The 23,297-nt window shown below is 42.3% G+C and overlaps 1 protein-coding gene across 2 annotated transcripts in view; it reads left to right on the forward strand.

The window, feature by feature from the left end:
* Positions 1-271: 271 nt before the first annotated feature.
* The window catches only part of MCU (mitochondrial calcium uniporter), a 90,520-nt gene continuing 67,494 nt past the window's right edge, over positions 272-23,297 (forward strand). For both annotated transcript variants that reach the window (XM_030487734.1, XM_030487736.1), the window contains exon 1: positions 272-490. In XM_030487734.1, the coding sequence (XP_030343594.1) occupies positions 368-490 (123 nt within the window). In that variant the 5' untranslated portion in view covers positions 272-367. The remainder of the gene's footprint in view (positions 491-23,297) is intronic.

Genomic DNA, 23,297 nt, shown 5'->3' on the forward strand with positions numbered 1-23,297 from the left:
CGCGCCCTCCCCGCCGCTCCCAGACCCGCCCCAGCCCTGGCTCCGCCCCGGGACGACCCCTCCCCGCGGCGCCCGTGCTGAGGAGTTTCCCTGCCCTCTAGCCCGGGCGCGGCCCCGCCCACCGCCGGCAGGGGAGGGAATGGAGGGACCAATCCTGCTCCGGGCAGGGCATCCGCGCCGCGCTGATTGGTGGCCCCGGCCAGGCTTGACGAGCCCCGGGCCGGCGAGGGAGGCGCTCCGATTGGTCGCCGCCGCCGGCAGGCCCCGCCCCGCCGCGCCGCTCACCCTCCCTGCCCCCTCCCTCCCCGCCCGGGCGGCAGCAGTAACGGCCGCCGCCGCCGCAGGGTGAGGCGGCTCCAGTGGCGCGATGGCGGCCACGACGGGCAGGTCGCTGCCGTTCCTCCTCTGCCGCCGTCCCGCCACGCTGACGGCGGCTGGTTGCTTCCCGGCGCTGGGGCGGCGCCGCCAACAGCAGCAGCGGCACCGGACGGTGAGTGAGGCGGGAGCCGTGCCCTTCAGGCGGCTGCCGGCTGAGGCGGGCGCGGTGCCGGCAAGCCGCGGGTGGCGGGGTGGGTGGCGGCCCGGCTTCTCCCCGGTTCCCTGGGAGGCGGTGGCCCCCGGCCCGGCCCCGGCAGCTGCGTGTTATTCTTAGCGCCGTCGCAGGGCAAAACTTGAGTGCGGCGGGCGGCGGCAGCCGAGACCCCGGCCCTGCGCTGGCAGTGGGCAGCTCCCTGGCCCTCCCGCCGCCACTGTGCGCCGGGGACAGGCGATCCCGCCGCGCCGCGCTGGCTGCCTTACTTGCCTCTTCCCGGAAGGCGCGGCAGCGGCCCGGCGCAGCCCGCCGTACCGGGTACGGGCTCCCGGGGCGGGGGTCGGGTCCCGGTGGGGCAGGGCGCGGCCGCCAGGTGGCGCGCGGGGCCGCGGAGAGCCGCGGGGGGCGGGGGGCTCGGCAGCCCCCGTCGGGGCGGGAGGTGTTGGGGGGGCAGCATCCGCCCGGCGCGCCGGGGCACGGACGGGAGCGAGCAAGTGCCCAGCGGATCTTCGCCTTGTCTTGGTGATTTTCCTCTTCTCTTGCCGCCCCCCGTCAAGGTCAGCCAGGGGAGAGGCGCTCGGGGGCTCCCCAAATGCGTTCCGAGGCGATGTCATCCAGGTTGGTGCGGCTTGAAGGAGAGGGAAGGGAGCAAAAAAAAAAAGGCCACTTTTTGTTTGCTTCCCTTGCAGAAGCAGCGTGCTTAATGCCTGTGCCAGGAAAGGAAAGACTGGCAGCACATGCGTTGCTTACTATGTGTCTTAGAGTGGAAAAAAACCGTAAAGGCAGCAGGTTGCGTCTTGGAGCTCAAAAGATTTGCTAAAAATACTGGGAGGTTTTTTCTTTTTAAACTAAGGGAACAGTATGTAACTGTGGGATATTCTTCTAGCTTTTGCCACAATCTGTTTTGCTGCTGCCAATATAAAGAGCTACCATTGGAGGTGTGCACCTGTCGCTCACTTGTTGTCTTGCTGAAGCAACTCATCATGAACTATGTAAAGCCACTGAAATTGTGTGTTAATCAGGTGATGGAGCGGGGCTCTGAGCTCCATTGAAATAGCAGATATAATGCTGGGTCCCTGCGGTACTGTTTATAGAGCAGCTAAGTGTTTGTGCCTTGTATCTTCAGGGTGCCTGTAGTTCCTCTGACAATGTCGGTATGTTTTCACAGCGACAGGGTGCCAGAGGTTCTGTTGGTATTGAGTGTCTCAATTGCATCAGTTCCATATTTGTGGTGCGGCCATTCACATGTGTGAAGTGTGACTTCTGTGGCATTGACTTTAGACTTTGTAAATACCAGCCTGGCAAGTGAGGCCACTGGTACCCTGGATTCTGGTCAGGTGTGGAACAGCGTTTTCAGCTGTAATTATCATTTATCTCTTTTAGCAGTTTGACCCAGAAAATAAAAAATCTATCTAAATGTAAGTTGACCTTGGTGATTAATAGAGACTGAGATTCCTGCTCAATTCTGCTAATTGGGCCAAGTGTAGCGGTAAACATGCAAGAACATTGAAAACAACCATTCAAAAGTATCCCTAATCTCTTCTGTTTTTCTGGGATGCTTTGCTGCTGCTGTTGCCCTAGCTGAGCAGATGTGGCTGAGGTGTGGGCACACTGAGGAGCACTCCAAAATTGTGCTATCAAGCAGTCTCCTTAAAGTGCTTGGGGAAGGAGAAGGATTTTGCTTGTCTCTTGTGGGCTGATGATTAGAAAGCTCTTCTGGCTTCAGTACTGGTTGGGTTATGCTATATGTTTTTTGGCAGCTTGGCTGTTGGCTGGCTGTGGTGTTGCAGTGATTAGTTTTTGAGTTTTATTTCTTTTCAGTAGGGAGGTTGTACACAAGTCAGTTCCATAGGTGTTGAGTCCCTGCGAACCTAGCAACCAAGTGAAAGCTTGCTATGAGCAGGTTGAGACCCAGTATCCTAACTGTTCTGACAGCATCTGTAATGTGCCTATTTATCGCTTCACAGAAAAGATGAGTTCTCCTTTCTGACACACTGCACTTCAGAAGCTATGTGGACCATTGGGAGAAAGTAGAGACCCAAGAACTGACGAATCATAGAATAAATGATCTCCAGGGACAAATTACAGGAACTGGAGCTCTTAATAATATAGAGAAAATTGAAAGGAGGTTTCTGCAAAGAAGATGCAGAAAAACAGAAAATCTGTGTTGGGTAGGAGAAGTAGTAATGGGCTTACAGTGTGAGAAGAGGGATTTGTTTAGGTGCTGGGAATCTTTTTACTGACAGAGTAGTGAAGTGCTGAATTATTTCCTGGGAATGCTCTTCAATCTTCATTACTGGAGGTGGTTAGGATGGGTTAGACTTGCATCAATCAGTTACGGCTGGTGAAGAAATGATCCTGCTCTGCCGTCGGTCTGGACCATATAAGCTTTTTGAGCATGGAGATTATATTAGAAAATAGGTAGGAAGAGTTTGTATAATATAGGAGTAATTAATAGAGCGATTATACTAGGTATGTCTGTGCAGTATTGTATTTGGTACAATAAATTCTACTTGTTTACTTCTCAGGATGGCTGGTTTCTAGCAGAGTTGATAAATGGGCTTTCTTGAAACGGTGGAAATGCTAAATGGTCTTATGGATGAGTTCTTTCAAAAGGGATATAAAATTTGCTGGAAGAGTCTGGACCAATTGACCAAACTGCTGTGAGAGAACAGTACTTTAAAACAAACACAAAACCCCCTCCAGATGGGTAAAGAATGAGGCTGTGATAACATCAAACAGTAGAGAGGGCAAGGAGCTCTGAACTCTTGAATAAATACTTGGTTTGTGGAGGGTCAGAGGGGAATATAGTAATATTGGGAGGCTTGAACGAAACATTCAGAGCTTGCTTTAGAGTTCTGAAAACTGAGAGAGCTGGGAAAGGTCAGCAGGTGTGCAGCATGTAGGCGTGGGGTTATGGATGAGGCAGCGAGCCTTTGTGTTCTGCCCCAGCTGAACAGCACCACAGGGTGTGAGAGATGTTGGGAGGAAGATGCAGAAAATTTGAATGGGAAATTCACTTACTGATTTTGAAATATGAAGAAGTACACAGGAGAATGTGTTTCCTGATATTTGTGAATTTCTCCTCTGAAATTCAGTCTGAAATCATCACTCTGAAAGTGATGTTGTGCCTTACAGGACGCATAACCAAGTAGAAAGTGGGGCTGGAGCATCCATAGCATTGGAAGGGTATGACAGAGCTGAATAAATGGACTTACAGCAGAAGTATCAGAGCTTGCATCTCTTTCCCCTCTACTAGTCTCAGTTATATGTATGTGGGAGCGGAAGAAACCTTGTAGAGGAGTAGAGTGGAGAAACTGCTGAAGTACACTGGTAAGGGGTTGTAATGTCAGGGGGAATGAGTGGATGGCTACAGCTTGGGTGATGAGTATGGCTGAGTGAAACAGAGTGAAATATCGATAGTATTGGTGTTCGTTTTAAACCTATGCTATATGTGCTTCCTCGCTGGGAGGGAACTGTGGAGATCTGATGCGCTGCTGGGAGGTCCCGTGTGGAGATGAGACAGTTTAGTTAGTTGTGCCAAGGTAACTTCTGCTGGTGGGAAGACCAGAAATGGCAAAAGTCTATATTGGCAAGCAAGATGAGGTGGGATAAAAGATTTGTGTGTAGTTTCTTTTTTTTATACGTCAGCCACATGCAAGCAGTGGCAAGGGATGGAGAAGCAGTGAAAAAGTGGTGAAGAGAAGCCTTGCTGGTGCTGGTCAGCAGGCACTGTTACAAGGTGTGCTGTGGGGGTACAAATGCACAACCCCATGCACTGACTTTTTAAGCAATGGGAGTGGGATGGGGATGGAGCCCTTGGCAGGCGATTAGGTGGTACTTCTCAGTCTAGCAGTGGGAAGCATTGCAGCCATAGTACTACCTATTAATTAAGGCCTTTGTCCTGTGGTAATTTCTAGCACTTGATACAAAAATTGTTATTTCCCTATTAGACAGCTTGCCCTCATAGGACTGTAGAGAGAGAATTAAAGTGGATTTACCTTGAAGGAAACTTCCTTATGAAGCAAGGGAAGTCCCTGTTCTGACTCTTACTTGCTCTGGGTCCTGTGGGTGTCGAGGGTGCTGCCAGAGGCAAGAGCTCCACACTGCTGAGATGCAGTGGGGCTGGGAAGAGGTCTTTTGTGGGAAAAGAAAAAAAAAATGAAAAAGGTCACAAAGAGGTAAGCTATAAATGTTTTTCAAATACGCAGTGGTAGACAAAGGACTTAAATAAAATGCTTTGCTTTTGCACATTGAATGCCTAATCTCTACAGCTTTCTTCCTACAAAGATTAGAGTCTCTTGTTATTGTATTTCTTAGTGCATGTAACCAGTGGTTGAGCTCTGTTGGATCAGAATGTAATCAGCTGATTCAGGTCTGAAAAAAAATACCTGTAGAAAATTAAGGCGTGTGTGTATGTGGTGTTCCTATGGTAGTTAATCCTGGCAATTTTGGGTAGGCCAGGAATAATGACTCCTAGTGACTCCTTCTAAGCCTAAGAAGGAAAAGCTGAACCTAACTGAACTGCAGCCAATTTTCAAGTAGGTATCAGACAACCTGCAGATTTTTCTCTCTGCTCCAGGTGGGGATCAGGGTTACCTGTGTTGATTGGTCCTCCAAGTCAGGTAGGTCTTTGGTGCAGGTAGCCCTGTATTAAGGATGCAGTAGAGAGCGTATCCCACAGAGACAAGAGGGCTCTGGGCCGAGAAAAGGTGTCCTGGGATGTGAGAAACCTTGGGCGGAGGATGCAGTGAACATTGTGCTGAAGGTGTCCTTTATTCAGCATAGATACAATGTGTATTTGGTGGGTTTTTTCAATGCTATGACTGCAACTGTTGCAGCATCAATTTCCAGAGAAGCTGTTTCTGAGCACTCTGGTAATTTCCCTGGCGAGTGCCCTGTAACCACCTCAAGCCCTTGCTGACAAAAGCAACAGTTTATTGCCCTACTGTGCCTCTCTTGAAACAAATTTATTTAACAGGTGAAGCTTGAGGTTCACAAAACTCACATAGCGGCAGTATCTGGCTGCAGCGATGGTGAGGCTTGGAAGACTGTTCTGGCATGGCATCTGTATTTTTGCTGAGGATGGAAATGGGTGGACTGTTCTAATTAACTGAGCTGCTGTTCTCCTGACCTTGCGTACTGCTGATTGTATTTTTCAAATGAATGGTTAAAAAGCTGAAGAACTGGTGGCTGTCCAGTGGTTGGAAGGGGCATAAAGCAACTGTTCTCACCAGATCTTTGGCTGCACTTGTGGCCTAGCCTGACCTCCCATGTTTCCCATGCTGGAACATCCATAGGAGCAGTGACATGCATGCTGTACACCAGGAAGAGATGTGTCTGGTGTCAGTTTGGAAATTAACATGGAATGTGGCTTGAACTGCAATATGAGTAAATACCAAGCCAGTAGAACTCGTATAATGCTGAGGGAGCCCTAGGAAGACTTGATTTGAATGTAAAGATGGGTTTCTCCAACAAACCTCCTTTTAATCCTGCTTCTTCCTTTGCCACCATCCCATGTGTGTGCACTTGCAGTCCCACTGACTCCTCGCTCACCTCTCCCTGGCACATGGTAGCAAAACCAATGATTTTTTGTAGTTGTCATTGCTACTTGCCCATTCCAGTACTGGCTACACTGATTAAAATGCAAGGCAAAGCAAGGTTTGCAGCCTCATTCCAGATTTGCTGCCACAAGGAAGGCTATGGCTCAATGCTATTTTGAAAGGTTCAGGAGGAAAGGAAACTTTTCCAACATTTTTACTTCACATGACGGCAGGGAATCTGCCCTTAGCTAATTATAGAGCACTAGCACACCAGTACTAAGCTGAAAATTTTGTGCTTTTTAGCTTTTTCTGTTCGATTTTGTTGAGATTTTTTCTTTTTGCATGAACAAAAACTTAGGGGGGGATGACCAGGAAGTATTTTTTGGTGTATGGAAGTGGCTAAAATGTTCTCTTGATTTTATTCATTCTTTTAGATCAAAGTAGTTTTTCAGGGGAGGCTGTAGCTTTTGATGTGCCTGTTCATTAAGCGAATAGGAAAAAAGCTTTACTTGGTCATTTCCAGACCTTCCAGGGCTTGTTTTATGTGAAAGAGGAGTGTTGTACAGAAAGGAGTAGATATTGGGGTGTTTTGACAATTGAGGATACTACTTTCGTTATTATTATTATTCGTAGTATTTATAACTCAGCCTGTGGGAATAATCAAGACTTTGTATGTAGGGTCTGTGATGAGAAAGGAAGTTACGGTCGTGGTAAGGTTGATCCAGTCATTAATATAAAAATTGCAGGATGGCTTTTTCCATAATGGGGAGTGTTTCTCAGCTGTGCTCAGGCAGGGTGAGTATTGCTCTCCTTACCAGAGTCCAGCCTCAAAAAGGGAAGAAAAAGCTTTTTTTTTTTTTTTTTTTTTTTTTGGGGGGGGGGGGGTGGTGTTTTTTTTTTTTTTTTTTGGTTGTTGTATTTTTGTTGTTCATTTTCTAAAGCTGTTTTCAGACCAACCTTACAGACAAAACTTTGTGAGGTTAGGTCCCACCCAGTCTTGAGGGTAAAGTGTAACTTTTACGACTTCATTGAAGATTTGTGTTATGTCACTTGTTTGCCATTCTATAAAACAGCATTGAGATGACACAAATCTGTAATTTAAACTATTCTCGTATTTGTAAGTCCATGGAAATGTAGAAATGGTTATAGATTTGGTGTGGCTTTTTATTTGTTTAATTTTTATTTCGTTATTTATTTATTGCAGTGTCATCTAGTGCTCATCCTTCCTGAGAGCCCAACTGCAGGTTTCTGTTCCCATGGCCTCTGGTAGCCCTGTATGGGATGAGAAACTCTTCTTGACAAATTTTGCTAGATGAAACTCTGTGCTCTGTGCTTGCCATGGAGGAATACTACTTACCTCTCAAGTGCTCTCTGAGTGAGAGACCACCTATGATCCTGATGGAGTTTCATCACATTGTGGCACTTTTTGAGGGCAGACTAGAGCGATTGGGCTTTAAGGACTGTTTTGCCCTTGAGTATTTAATGATAAAAAGGAAATGACTTGTCCCTTTTCTATTAAAGTTTTGGCAAAGGGGTTTCTTCCTGTTATTAAGGTCTCAATTGGTCATCAGAACAAGGTGATATTTTAATGAAGATGAAAATGTGCAGCACTTGAATGTGAGGTGGAATTATTTTCCAGAAGGGCAAGCCTATAGAGTATTGCTTATGTCTCATGTAAAATATGAGGCATGTCCACTATCTTTTTCTGCACTCTTGGCAGCTCTTAAAGAATTAGGAAATGTAGAGCTTGTTTCAGCAATCGCTTTTGTTGGCTTCCTCAGGAGGGAAGGATTGCTGTGCAATGAGGAAACTCTCAAATCTCTGAAACTGCTTATTGGCATAATTAAAACTCAAATTTCACTTGGATATCCAACTTCGGAAGCATCTACCACGGGTGACCATCATAAAACAAACAAACAAAAAATACCCTCTGGGTGATTGTCAGTATTACATTCTGTCCTGCAGCCCGCTGGGAACAAAATAATTCACTCTGAAGTCATATCTGAAGAAGTTTTATAGGGTTTAAGAAAAGCTTTATGGAATATATTGCTGGTATGAGAGGAGTTTGGAATAATGCTATGGTAACAACTTTGGTTGCTTTTGTCACTCTGGTCCCAAGAGGTGTATACCGCTTGCTCCTCCTTCTGTTATCCAAAGTTTATGTAGACTCACAGTGGTGTGAGGTTGTAGAAATGGGGTGAGGGAGAGTGCTGGCCAGATAAAAGTAAGCCTTGGCTTTTCAATGTTCATCAAAGCAGTATCTATGCCTCTGTACTTGTGCAGGAGCTGGGGACACCTGAGCACTCTCTCAGATGGGTGCTGCACAGAGCTTGTCACTGCAGACCATCTGAGTATGGAGTTAGGTGAGGACACCTTTGCTTCTGGATTTATCTTAGTTGATATATGCAGATTGGAAAGAGGAATGCAAAACAAGTGGGTTTCTTGGATGAATGCACATGCAATTTCAGGTGAGAAAGCTCACCAAGCGGTTCATGAATGAAGTGACTGTAGGGTTGGCAGCTGGCAAACAGCATACTTTCCTTCCAAACTGTGAGTGGAGTTTCCATCTCATCCTCCAATTTTCTAGGTCAGTTGCTGGAAAAGAGTCTGAAGTTACTGCATGTTTTCCCTGTTCTGCATCACTGTATTACCTTGAAAAGCACCAAGTGAGGCAAAGCTTTCCTTGTTTTATTTTCTTACGAAGAATGTCATAACAAGCTGCATAATGAGTTTATTTGGATGAGCTCATGTCAATTATTACTGTACCTTGGAGCTGCTAAGGAAAAATGTGTTCCCTAAGTGTAGTAAAGAAGATGGCTTATTTATACATTTGAAACTTGTATGTTTTGGAAATGGTTGGAAGAGCAACTTTAAGAACCATTCAATTAGAACCTGACATATGGTCTGTGTAAATTCATGGCTTTGTCAATGATTTGTAAAGGGTATAGCTTCCGATGAGCGGGAGGTAATCCCTTGACATATGGGCTTGCTCACTGTCAGCTGAAACATGAATTGGCGGTATCTGCTGAACTGTGACTGTTTATTCCTTGTCAGCTGCTGTTCTCTTATACATGGTTTCCTTTGTATGCCTACCTGTCACTTGACTTATGTACTGTAGATCCCCTTGTTAAGGCACAGTGATAATTGTCTTAAGCGCCCATTTTCTCCTGCCAAACATGACTTCTAATAATGCTGCATTCTTTTTGATTTGCAGCTGAAATCTGTAGAATGAATAGCAAATGGATGTTCATCAGCCAGAATGCAGGTTGTGAAATTTAATCAGAATAGTGGACTCTAAGGTATGTCTTGAAATTAAAGAAATTAGTTGTGACAGATTATTGTAAAAAAAAATTAGAGTTATTCTCACCACTTACACCATTTTTTTTTTAAAAGACATCATCATTTTTTTTGATGTTTGGACTTAAGTGTGATAGTGAGTTTTCTGCTTGGCAAAGTAACTCCAAAAGTGACAATGTTGAATACTACTCTGACAAATGAAGATTTTTAAGATAAAATGGGCTGTCCAAGCTAGCCACAAGAGTGACAGAGGAATTTTTCAAGTTGTGTGTAAGGAACGCAATAGCTGGGGTCTGGATCATGGTTTTTGTATAGATATTTTCCTGTGTGATTACTATATTGTTGTTATGTATGTAATACCACTGAGAGCAATTTGATATGTCATGTCCCATTCATGTTTTCTGCTTCAGACAAAACTCAGACACAGTCAATATGCAATGCAGCAGCAACCTTTTAAAAGTAATTTAAAAGGTTGGGATCCTGTCCGAACCATCGCAGAGATTCTTGAGTGGGGAGAGATGGGAAGGAAGGCTGGTGGAGAAAGGAATTTCTCCCTAAAATAACAGTGAACTGAAAAAGTGCAGAGATTTCCCAGAGGAGGAAAAATGTGATTCCTTTTTTGGAATGAAAATGCTCTAACTTATCATGTGATTTAGGAAATCCTCTTGGCTTCCTGCAGAAGGGAAAGGGGGCGTTGAAAATTTCATCAGATGATAGAACATGGCATGTTTGTGGTGCAGAACAGCATCTGCTGCACAAAGAGCTCCCAAGGGAGATTGCTACTTGCTGCAAGGCTATTCCCATTATCAAGGGAGTTGTTTCTAAGGTAATGATAACAAAATTCCATTGTCTAAATATTTAGGAGATTTGATAATTACACTAGTAGAATGCTGTATGTTTTCCTCTGAGTTTGGGGATATCGTGTTTAAGAGGAGAGTAGGACTCTTCAGTTGGACTTGGGTGCAAGGGATTCAAGAGAACCAAATCTAGTCTCTATCTCAAGAAAGAAAAGTTGTATTACAAGTAATGTATATTGCTAGTAATGAAACAAGCTCCAAATACTCCCCTCTGAATTAAAAGAATATATTAAAGAATTTTCCCTTCTTTTGCAAGTTCTAGATGCCACTCGTGCTTGATGAAGTGCCTGGAAAACTTATGTCAGAGTGCTATTTGACTTTCCTTCAGGCTACAGTGGGTGGCATGCATCATGTAGGTCCAAGAAAGCAGAGGGCGTGATATTTTTGACACCTGGAAAAGTGCTGTGGAAGGGAGAAACCCATTACACATGTTGAAACATCCATTTCTAGTTGCTTGGTGGGGTGATGTGAGTCTGATTGCTAAGTAACAAGAAGATGGTGGTCCAAAGCAGAGCTTTGGTTTGAAGCCAAAACGCCACATATTTCTCTGCGCACAGAGTTGAAGAGAGTGATGGTGTCCAAGATAAAATTAATCTTAAGAATAGTTTTGTCCAAAGATAAAAAACATGACACAGACTTGCACATGTACTCATTAAAAATAAAGCACAATTTTGAATCAGCTAGTCACTCTTGTGTGTAGGAGTGACCATTTCCATATTTCCTTTTGGCATTTAATTCTCAAGAGAGTGATTTTAAACAAACAGTTTCACAAGTACTCCTCTTGATTATTTAGCTAGATTGAGTAGGGCAGGATATGAGACTATGCAGATATGGTCTTTCAAGTTGGCAGGGATGCTCTAAGTAAGGATTTTGAGAAAAGTATTAATACCACATGGGCGCTTGTGAAATGAATTGTTTTGTAAATAGCATTTTGAACAGATGTTGTTTTTTATCTTTCTCCAAAAGGGGGTTGTTTCTGTTGATTGTTCCTGCCATTCAGTTTTTCCCTACCTAGTAGCTCCTTTTCTTGTGCTGAATGTCTGCTTGTAATTATAGCACCATGATTTTTTTCCTTTTGCAGTCAATGATACACAACACATTGTATCTGTTGCAGGACATCCTTCTTTCTCCTGAACCCAGCACCCTGGTAACACACAGCTCCAGTCTGCGTGGAGCACACTGGGCTTTGGATCTAGGGCAATGAGTTTGGTGGAGCTGCTGTTTTCATGACTTCTTGGGCAAGCACAGAAGTAGAAACTGCTCTTGGTGGCTCAGATGAGAGATTTGTACTTTTTTTTGGCTTGGGCTGAAATAGTAGTCAGACTCCAGTTTGATACAGTCTTGCTCCTCAAGGTTAGAAACTGTGTGTTGCTTGAATTATTCCAGTATAGGTGGAGGGGAATAGAAGAGAACACTGAAGCATAGAACAGAGTTGCTTTCAGGATTTAAAACAAGCACTCTTCTTTTCCTAAAAAGTTGTTTGTCATTGTGGTCAGTCAGACATAATTCCTTTATTCTCCATTTGTAATCATGGGGTAGTTTGAAACACTTAAAAATGAGTTATTTTGGCCACAATTTGCCATGGAAAAAAACATTCTCTAAAACACTTAATTTGAAGACAGTTATACTTACCTGCTAGTGACTGGCTTGGTTTACTGACACTGGAAGTAATACACGTGAAACTTGTTTAAAGTGATTAGAATTTGCATTTTACGAGTTGTGTTTACAGCTGCAGCTCTCCAGCTCTGGATTTATGTCTGTACTGGGGTGGAACTTGCACCTTACTATTAATTATCAGTCATGGTAATAACTGAGTTATGTGAGGCTTTTCCCATCCTCATTCAGCCTCTGCAAGCTTTCCAGCCTGAAGCTTCTACAAGTGAAAAGCTCTATCTCTGAAGAAATACAACTAGTGAAAAAGAAGGGGTATTTTGTTGTTGCTGTATCTTCTCTCCTACTGCAATGGTGTTTTGCTGAGTCCTTCAACTTCTCCTGTAGACTTTTAGAGATGCGTGAATTGGTGCTACATAAACATGAGATAAGCACTAGAAGTCTGTGCTACTTCTTGGTAGAGAAATTTAGATTTATTGTATATTACCTGAAAGTAAAATCCTTCCAGCTATCACTATGAAAAATATCTACATAATTCATTTTAGAACTGAAAAATATTACACATTGAAGGGACATTGTAAGTATAACAACTTCATCTTTTTGAAATGCATTAATGAAGTTGAGCAGTATTGAAAGTCAACTTGCTAACTTGCTGATCAGTATAAATAAATCTCACTGACTCTCTGGAAAGCTAATTGTTTTCCAAGCTAGAAGGGAAGGAGAGTTCCAGGCAGAAAATAAAAATAATGGGGGGGGAGGAGGGTGGGGCAGGGAGAAAGTAGCTGAGGAATAGGGTGCAGTTCAACTACTGACATCTCTTTGTATTCTACTTTGCTATCTATCATTGTTATTTTAAGTACAGGAATTTGATGGCACGTGAAAGCACTTCAGTGACTTTTATATTCCTGATTTATATTCTGGTAACTTTGGTGCACAGATGCTGTTCTTACCACTTGGTCTTTCTAGTGCTGTTGCTGCAATGTTACTTTTTCCCTTCTTGCTTAATAGTGTACTTGTAATGATACTTTTTATTTTTCCTTTCCCTGCCTGTGCTAAGGTTTTTCTCTAGCAGTAGGGTGTTTTCCCTCATCCTTGCTGTGAGAGGAAGACTACCAAGTTATTGTGGGGCTATAGCACTTTTTCAAAGGGGTTGGAAGGAGTACAACCTTACACATAAGTCTTGACTTTTAGCAGTTACAATTGCAGTTTGCAGGGCTAATTGTGGTGTGGTGATTGCAGGTAAATAATCTGATAGGAGAAAAATACCTAGTCTCTGACTAGACACTTGCTTCTTTTCTAGCCACAGCTCTGATCAGCCATAAATTATTCTAGGATTGAGCTATGAAGTTCAAAGTTTGGACGTAGTTTATTAACCCTTGTGTCCTGAAGAGAGCAGATAGGAAGGTATACCTTCATGGTGCCTTCCTGTGACTGGAGTGACAGTGCAAATGATCTGCTTTTTTTTGTCGCTATTAGCTGGGGTTCATAAAAATGTTTCCTTTATAGAACAGTTTTTAAGTAATATTCAGGTAGAATTTAGAATAATAAAGTTGAATAAAGCCTGTCAAAGCAGTATGACACTCTCCTACTAAAACTGCTGGTTTCTTTTTTCTTATTAGTTGCATGGGAAACATCTGGGTTCCTCAGCTGTAAGTAGAGCGGCTAGGGTAAGAGGTTTTATCAGAAACACCTTTACATTACAGTGTGAACTATCTGAATGTTAGCATTAGTTTTTGTAGTTATAATCTAGTGTCTGGTGATTTCTTTGGAGTACAGGACCTCCTCACTTTGAAGTAGCAGCCCTTGCTTCATCTGTCATAAGGCAGGGGATTTCCCTGGGTCCTGTGGAACAAAATTAACTGTTTTCCTCTTAAGTTGCTACTTAAATGAAAATTGCCTTTGGATCTCTGAAGCGAGCCCCTGAATGTTCTTTGTGACCTATTTAGTCAACTGAGTGCCATTTCTTTTGATTGCTGAGAACTCCTTTCAGCCCCTGTGATACTGGATGTACCCTTTCTGCTGCTGTTACTGGTGTGCCCTCTGTTGTATCTTCAAATGGGTGCACATATAACAAGGTACAAACTCACCTTGTACATCAGTCCTCCTTTCTTTCTAGTGCTTGTTCTGGTATTTCTGAGATGCTATACCTCTCTATAGAGCTACTGATTGTGACTAATGACTTTCTTGCTGAAAAAGCTTAATACCAGTAGCTTGCAAGAATAATTTCATGCAATGTGCTGACTTGACGCTCCAGAGTCCCCAGTGATAAATAAGGCTTACTTACACCTCTCCCTGTCCTGTACTCCTCCTTCTGTCTTCTACCAAGTCTAGTTTCTAAAACACAAACCCAAACAGAGTATATCGTGGTGTAAAATGTCCACTTAATCCAGCACAACCCCTTATCTTCTACGCATGATGGCTATTACCAGTCTTGGATTTCCACAAACTAATTCTTGATTATTAATTAGCAAAAAGCTGTAAAAGAATGCTTATGAAATAGTAGGAAAAAAAAAAAAAAAAAGGAAAAAAAAAAAAAAAAGGGAAAAAAAATCCCAAACCAAAGAAGTTTTAAAGCATTGTTGGTTGACTCATTCAGTGATGACAATTTTGAGAAAGAATTGTTACTTCTGTTCTAATACTTGCAGAACTACTGGGAGGTTTTTGGGGAACCCAAAACTTCTGGTGGCAGTTTTCATTCAGAATGTGTTGAAACTGATTTTTGGAATACAAAATTGAAGATACATACTTCCAAATGTTAACTGTACTTATGTTAAGATTATCTTAGTTTAGAAAAAGAATGTGGAATTACTGTCAGTAAAACAGTAATCTGACAGACCACTGTGCTACAGGTTTAAATGGATACACCATCAGTATTGCTAACAAATCGCTTGCAGTGAACTGAGTAGAGATTCAGCATCAAATATTTCTTTCCTTCTCGTTCTTTTACAAATTGAGATGAGATCAAATGCCCTGGTACAATGGGAAGTGTAAGTGCAAGTTTCTTTACATTTTGCTGATTACACAGTCAAACAAGTGGAAAATGACTTGTATTTTTTGACCATCATGAATGTCTTGCCCTCTCTTGATTTCTTTGAAAGCATTTTTTGGCAAAGAACTGTTTTGCAAGACATCCCTCATGAAGGTGGAAATATTAGACTGTACACAACCTCACCAATTTTGTGGTTATGGTTACAGTATGCTCTGATTTGTATCTCTCTACTATGGGAAAAGGTAATGTTTTTGCTGGAGGACAGCTCTGTCCTCCTTTTTGAGTTAGAGGCGTGAAGGCATTCATATCTGGTTTTCATTATCAAAACTGGTGTTGGCATAGTCCCCTGCCAATAAAAACGTGCAGAATGACCAACTGGCTGTAATCCAGGTTGTCAGGATTGAGTTAGGATGGCCCTGCCCAGGAGAGGCTAGAGTAACTTACTTCACGCTGGCTCGGTAGTCGCTGCTGGCAGAGAGGCCTCCAAGGAAAGAATATCTGCAGTTATGTGCAGGCAGATGATTTAGCTTTATAAATCCTTCCTTGTCTGGATGCAAAAGAGCTTTTCAGAGAAGGCTGAGGCGGCTGTGGGGATTCTCTCAGTTTTTCTGAAAGTAAATATTTGGTTTCCAAGAAACTGCCCTTTGAATGGTGACCTTTGAGTCATTACTGAAGTAAATGGCATGTGTCTTGGACTTCTTGAAGGATATTTGATCTATGATGTTAAACTGGCTATTTGTTCTGATTTTTGAAACTGCCTTTGGGATCGTGGAGTAGTTCGTGTTGGAAGTGTGAGCTGGAAAGAAGGAAGTTTATCTTGAATCAGGCAGATGTCGGTAAGCATCCCTGACTACGGGAAAGTAGAAACAGACCGACACCAGGCTGCTTTGGTACGGGGTTTCTTTATGCAGCTCTTGTGGCTTGCCAGGGATAAATAGACATGAATCGTTATTTAATATCACTAACTGGAAAAAAAAAATCATTTAGCGTTAAGCTTAGTAGATATATAGTACCTAATATACAACTGCGTTTTCCAGAGATTGTATCAGCAGTTGATTTTCCTTGAACTGATGACATGTCTACTTCTGCAGTGTGGCAATAAGAAATAATCACCTCTTCAAATACGCTATTAGCATTGATGTGCTTTAGGAAGTACCTTTGTGGTGTCAAATCTGTACTTGTGGCTGCAGTAGCATGAGGGTTAGAGCTTGGTTTGTATGTAATGTACTGATGGATGAAGAGCACGGGAAGCTCAAAGGGCAGAACTGCTTACCACGTGGGGAAGCTACCCTCTTTTCCAGTACCTACAAGGAAAAGAGTTTATATTGCTTTCAAAATTGTATGCCTTTCTACCACTGCAACCTTTAACTGGGTATTTTCTCCATGCAATGTCTAGTAAACTTTCTCTTAGTAAGTTTTAATGTTTTATGGCAAAAATCCACAAACTGTTGGGATAGAAATCAAACCAGTTAAGAACTTTAATATATTAAGGGAATTGTTTTTTAAAAAAGAAATACGAATAAGAAGCAGGGGGAACACAACACAATCCTCTCTGTTATGCCTTGTCTGTCTTTCCTAGGGGGGGATTTTTATGTCCCTCGAGCAGCTTTGCTCAGTGCTCAGAACAAAACCAGCTGAGTAGAGAATGGCAGACTGACCATGGAGGGATGAGTCCCACCTGGCCCCGAGGGTTCCTCTGCGCCTGTGGTGGTTGCATGGGCTTAGTGCCCGTTATGTGCATGAGGAGCAGCTGTGTGTGCAACAGCCTGATGAGGAGCAGCTGTGGAAGGGGCCTTGGCTTCCCTGATGAGGCTGGGGGATGGCAGCAGGTATGGGCTGAGCAGAGCAAAAAGTCTGCAAGAACACCATCACCTTGTTTGGTGTTGTATTGGTTTTCCTTTTTCTTGGTACAGAGTGTGTGGTGAGTAATGTGTTATTTCTGCCTAGAGGGTTTTGTGCTTCTGCTTGAATTAGCCTTCCAAGTTACTTAATGTGTTGTGTTGTAATTATCTGGTATTGTAAGTCCTCTAATCTTTATGTGTTGGGGTGTTATGAAAGCTTGGTGTCTGGAGGGGGGGGGAAGTAAGACATTCCTTGTAGAGAAAGAATGTACTATTTACCACCAGGACACTTGCCCCGGGAAAATAATGTTTTTGCCTTGGAAGCCTTGTGTTCTCTTCCAGCTTTTCCCCATACCTCAAAGGGAGTACATAAGAAACTTGGAAACTATGGTATGGATATTTTCAGTGCCTCTTGTCATTGTTTATACTTTAGTAATAACTTCATGAAAAATCTGTAATTCGGGAGAAAGCATTTGGAAGCTTTGCAGTCAACATTTGATGTCTTGGTGGTTATGAGTGTACTTAGATTGGAATAAGCTGTTTATATTGGCAGGGCAAGGGATGAAGAATAGGTTTTTCAAACATGCAGGTGGTTGGATAAAGTAAATAAAGGTAATGCCACAGAAATTTCTATCTGCTAATTGGGTTGTGTGTGATAGTGTACTGGGTATCATATTAAAAATTAAACACACCCCCCTTCCTCCCCAAACTTGGATATACATCTTATCTGTTAAGGTGAAACAGAGAATTATATCCAACTTTTAATAAAGGAAAGCTGACTGTTAAGGCCATGTTGAGTAGAGCAGGCAGAGACAGCTCTCTAAGCATATGCTATAAACCCCTACCTGTGCCCTCTGTATGGAGTAGGCTGTAGGGCTGCTTTCTAATGTTTCTGCCCATGAAGGAATGGGTTCTGGTGCAGTTTCAAGTAAAACTGAGTGCCTTCTCCTGTAACTTATCTTGGGAGCTGTACTTTCTACTGAAAGGACATGAAGTTTAAATGAATATATGTATACTGTTCATGTGGCTAACAAAGTCTTGGGTTTTCTTCTACTGGGGCTCGCTATGGCTGAAGCTGTGTTTCTGTTCCTATGGAGGCAGTCAGTGGCTTACGAATAAAATGGTCACATTTTAATTCTTGTTTACCAACTAGGTGACTACTCTGCTTCTGTTGCTCATCTATAATGGCTTTTTTTAGCATGTATCTAGTAACTCTGACGAAAGATCTTTTTCCCAGCGTGCCTATGTATGTGGAAGGAAAATCTATGCCTCTTTCACTTTTTTCTTCCTCATATTTGATTGATGTTTCCTGAATGTGTGGTGTGAAATATCATCTGTAGCTCTTCCAGAAGCACAAAATTCTCCGTTGATAAACAGGTAAACACACAGTGTTTAGTTTTTTTTGTTCCAAAACCCTCAGTACCTAATCTAAAATAATAAAATCCTCCCTCTGTTTACAAAGTCAGTTTTATTTTTGGTTCTCAAGATAACAAACAGGTCAGTATTAAAAATTCTGCAGTCACCTCTTCAACATAGTGTAGGCATGATTATCTGGATTTTCCTGGGCACAGAAGGCTAAACAAATGTTGCTAGCAAATGTTTTGGCAAAGTCTTTATTAAAAATGTAAAGTTGCTTTTTTTCATTACAAAATTCAAGTCAAATAAATAACCTGAAGTTCTATGTATCTTGTCTTTTCCAAAGGGAACATGATCATGCCAGTCTGTGTTGGGCCTTAATCTTAAGTGCATACTATCCAGGCATAGCCAGGAGTACAAAGGAATGCTGTTTCTGCAGGAAGAAGTATTAGTAAAAATCAAAAAATCCAGGTCCTTCATTAGCTTGCCTTGCATTGAACATTAATTCTGTATAGAAAGAGTAAATGAATTTATATACAGATTTAATAATCTTAACAAGAACTGATGATGATTCCCCTTTTATTAGAACTAGTAACAATGTTGCCTGTTTAAGCACTGCTTGGTAAAATTTTCTTTACGATATACATGTGCCAGATTGCTTGCAAGCTTCTGACTAAGTAATGGCAACAATAATGCAGTGCTTAAGAACTGCGTGAGTCACCCACTGGGATTTGAGTTAGCAAGAGGCAGTGATGGTGGCTTACTGCAGGCGTGTCTCAAATCACTTCTCAGGTGATTTGATTTAACTTAGGAATGTAGATATTCCCTTTTCAAAACAGGTTCATGAAACTGGGTTTTCATTTTCTTCTTTTTCTGCCAAGCAGTGTGTGGCTGTTGAGCATGGGACATGTCATTTGAATGATGTTAGATTTCAGTAGTAGTGTGACCATTTGAATGTTAGAGGGAATGAAATTTGAAGTAAAACATTTGGGCAGATTATTTTCAGTTTAAAAGGCACTGGGATATTGGTGGTGTGCTATTGTGGTTTTTAAAAGTTGCCTGAGAAACTTCTTATCTGAAATTGCATCCAATTAGGACCTGCAGATGGGGCTAATCTTACAGGCAAAGAAATGATGAACTCGCCACACCTGTTATGTGAAAATTAGTTTTAATAGATGGGTGGTGATTTTGCTTGCAATGCGTACACGTCTGAGTACAAACTTGTTGGAGGTTTTTACATTAGGAACTCTTAGAATGGAGAATTCGATCAACTTGAAGGATATTAAAAGTATTTTAAATGATACTTGTTATGGCTTTGTCAGTGTTCAAGTTGGAAAAAAGTAAAATTTTGTGAGTTATCCCTATAAATGTTAATCAGCAGTAAACCTAAACAGTTGTTGAAAATGATTGGGTAGTTTTTATTGGAGGGGGCCTCAGCAGGTTGGCAACTTTAATCTACTTAGGGTATGGCTAGATTCAGTGCTACATCAGGTTACTTAAGGTCTTATCCAGATATGCTCTGAAAAATGTGCAAAGATGGAAATTGGCTGCTTTGGGCTTCCTTTTTCTGGTGCTGCACAGCTCTCATGGTAGTTTTCCTACCTTTTTTGTGCCAATAAGAATTCTGATAAAACAATTTGTGTCTTGAGATATTGCTATGTAACCCCCAGAAGGGTCTGTCTCCCTTTTGGCTGTGGTTCCTCTTTAGTGGAAGATGGATTGGATCACGTAGCAGTTGCTTCTCCAAGCTGAACAGCCCCTAGCTTCTCTTTACGTGTACCTCTGCCTTAGCCTTTTATATATAAGTGCTGTAGACCCTGACCATCTGATAGGTCTTCTCCTGGGCTCTTTGCAATTTCAGACTTCTCTGTTGTACTGTGGGTGTGCACAACTGAACTGTGCTATTCTAGATGTGGCCTTGTGAGGCAAATAACCTGCACGCAGAGGGAATCGGTTTTGCTTTTGTTAATGCAGCACAATATGTGGTTATAACTACATTTGGATTGGAACCTCCTGAACATTCATTTGACCTACTGAGATGCCCAAGGCGAAAGCCTTGCCTTTTAGTGTGTCAGCCATTCCCCTTATTTGATGTGGTCTTTAAACATGCTGAGAGTGAATTCTCTGCCCTTACCCAGGCCAGTGAGGAAGGTACTAGTGTTGACCCAATATAATTTGGTTTACACATGGATTTACGACTCAAACCCCAGTGGACAGCTCTGCTTTTCTTTGTCTTATTTTAATGCCCCTGCAGTAAATCTTCAATTGTCTTAAACTGTCTGCATTCTGGGGCTGTATACCTCTAGTTAAAAAATAATTTAATCTTGGAATTTGGCAGTACTATTCATTCCATACTTTCATTAAACTCTTGCCTGACTAATGAGGCTCTTCACCACTTCCACCCCCACCACATTACTTGTTCTCTACTGCTATCTCTTTGTTCATCACTTTTGTATTTTACCATTTTGATCTTCATGCTTTTGTCTACCAGCATGAAAGTAAAAACCTGAAAGTCTTGGATAGTAAAAGTTTCAATTCCTAGAGGTATGTTAAGAGGTGTTGAATATCATCATTGATTCAAGTTTCAGTATCTTAATGGCAGTGAACTTCTGAGATTTTTTACATAGGCAAAAAAAAAATACTGGTTCTCTGTGTACTAAAGTTTCATCAAAGGTGTAAACTGTTAATATTCTTTGAGAATAACTTGAAAAATTGCATCACACATTTGGAAATCCAATAGGGTTTTGACTTCATTGGGTGTATCCTCCTCTTTATTGGGAAGACTGACTGAAAAGTAATCTGGGAGGAACTAAATGGGATTTCTTCAAGAAGTCATACTAATCTGTTTAAATTTAGCAATGGCAGATGATTTTTAGAGTAGTAATATAGAATGAGGTATGAATTGTTATGGGTAAGACGTGATTTCATGGGTTTTCATTATCTGCTGATGAGGGAAATTGCCATAGCATTTCTGAATGAAATTGATACAGAATCATAGAATGGTTTGGAAGGGACCTTAAAGATCGTCTAGTTCTAAACCCCCTGCCAAAGACAGAAACAACTTCTACTAGACCAGGTTGCTCAAAGCACCATCCAACCTGGCCTCAAACACTTCCAGGGATGAGGCTTCCACAGTGTCTTTGGGCAACCTGTTCCAGTGTCTTACCACCCTGACTGTAAAGAACTTCTTCCTAATATTTAATCTAAATCTACCCTCTTTAAATTTAAAGCCATTCCCCCTTGTCTTATCACTACTTTTTCTTATAAAAAGTTCCTCCCCAGACTTCTTGTAGGCCCCTTGATATGTTTGAAGGCTGCTGTGAGGTTTTGCTGGAGCCTTCTCCTCTGCAGGCTGAACAAGCCCAACTCTCTCAGCCTGTCTTCTCAGAAGAGGTGCTCCAGTGCTCTGATCGTCTTTGTGGCCCTCCTCTGGACTCGCTTGAGCGGGTCCATGTCATTATTGTATGGGGGGCCCCAGACTTGGGCATAGTACTTGAGGTGGGGTCTCATGAAAGAGTAAAGGGGGAGAATCACCTCCTTTGACCTCCTGGTCACACATATGGTTGACTTTCTGGGCTGCAGTCGCACATTGCTGGGTCATGTTGAGCGTCTTGTCAACCAACACTCCCAAGTCCTTCTCCTCAGGGCTGCTCTCAATCCAGTGTCCGCCCAGCCTATATTTGTGTTTAGGATTGCCCCAACCCATATGCATGTATTTATCATTGTGTATTAGAGCTCTGAGCATGCTGTTCTTGGGTAGTCAAGTCAGTGAAAGGTGTAGACTGAGAAAGTCTTTATTCAGCGTGGTGCAGTATTTTGAGACCCACTGAAGTCAACAGGATGATTAATACATCTGCTAAGCCAATACTGTTATTAATTCAGTGACTGAATCCTTTAATCCCATTTCCCCATGAATGCAGCCATATGTAGAAATTCCTGGCAGCCTAAAGCTGAGAATGAGATGGTGAATGCTTGTGGCTCAGGAACCAGTGGGTGTAGTGGTCAGAGCTGTAATACTTAGTGGTTACTGTATTACCTTACAGTTGTTGAAATGAGCTTACAGCTAGATAACTGTATTCATTAGAAACTACTCCCCACATCTCTAGTGTGTGCTTTCCTGTCTTTCTGGCCAACTGACTGGGTATTCAACCAAGTGCAAGCTTTTATTTAAAAGCTTTTATTTAAGCTTTGTTCTTAGCTGTTGTTGTGTTTTTGCAGGTATTTACACAGATTTAGGAAAATTGTTATTGTAATTGTCCTTCTCCAGGTTGTAATACTTCCTTAGATGGCTGCTAAGCTTCTGAACACTGACAGGAGGTAGTAATCTGTGCCTCTGGAGGACTGTCAAACCCCATACTTCTGCCAATACAGGGAACCAAATGGAAGGAAGTCATCAGGGTTTTTCTGAGCCGGGAGTGTTTGCTGGGCAAGAAAATGTCTTGGATTAGAGCATGGTGGGTCTTGACAATGAAGTTATTGACCTTACTAATGTTTGATCTGATAGATGATTTGAAACAAATTGAATGTCCACATTTTCATGAAAAAATAATGAAATGGCAGATGAAACTGTCTCTTCTAGTTTATCAGTAACTGTGCCTGACTCTTGCTTTCCTTCCTATGTCTTTAGTCTGGGCACAGTTGCATAGGATGTGGTAAGACTGTTTTATTAGAAGAACGTTGCACGCATCAGTGAGAGTCAGTTTGGCAATACATATGTTCTTATGGCGTTGGGTTTTTTCCTCTTTTGAAGAGTATACTGAAGGCTGAGCAGGTGGTAATGAGGGAGTTCTTTTATTATAGCTTCATCGCTTCTGCAGGAGTCTATAAACAGAAAGAGCAGGAGGACCAGTGCTGGAGGATGGATTTACATTCTTGGCATTACTTGATGTGTATTTATCTGGCAGGCTTGTAGAACCTTTGAATACTATGACGATTAACTCAGTGTGTCCTACATACATCCTCCAGTACTGCCTTACAGCAGCCTTTACTGTTGTGACATCTCTTACTTGCTTATCGTGAATGCTTAAAGCACAGGATGTGTGCTGACATTTTGTTGATAGCCTGCAACTGTAGATTGGGCCTGTATTTATGTGTCAGTTGTATGTTTTTGAGTCTCTTGCTATAGTCTATGTGATGAGGCTGATCAGAAACATACAAAACCATTCATGCAACCATTTCAGTCTTTGAAAACAAGGAAAATCTTTAGTATGAACATGCGACCTATTTTTTTCTCTCTCACCAGTTCAGATGTTAGTGATGGAATTCTACCTT

The sequence above is a fragment of the Strigops habroptila genome, chromosome 5 (genome assembly GCF_004027225.2).
Source record: "Strigops habroptila isolate Jane chromosome 5, bStrHab1.2.pri, whole genome shotgun sequence".
Lineage (NCBI taxonomy): Eukaryota > Metazoa > Chordata > Aves > Psittaciformes > Psittacidae > Strigops > Strigops habroptila.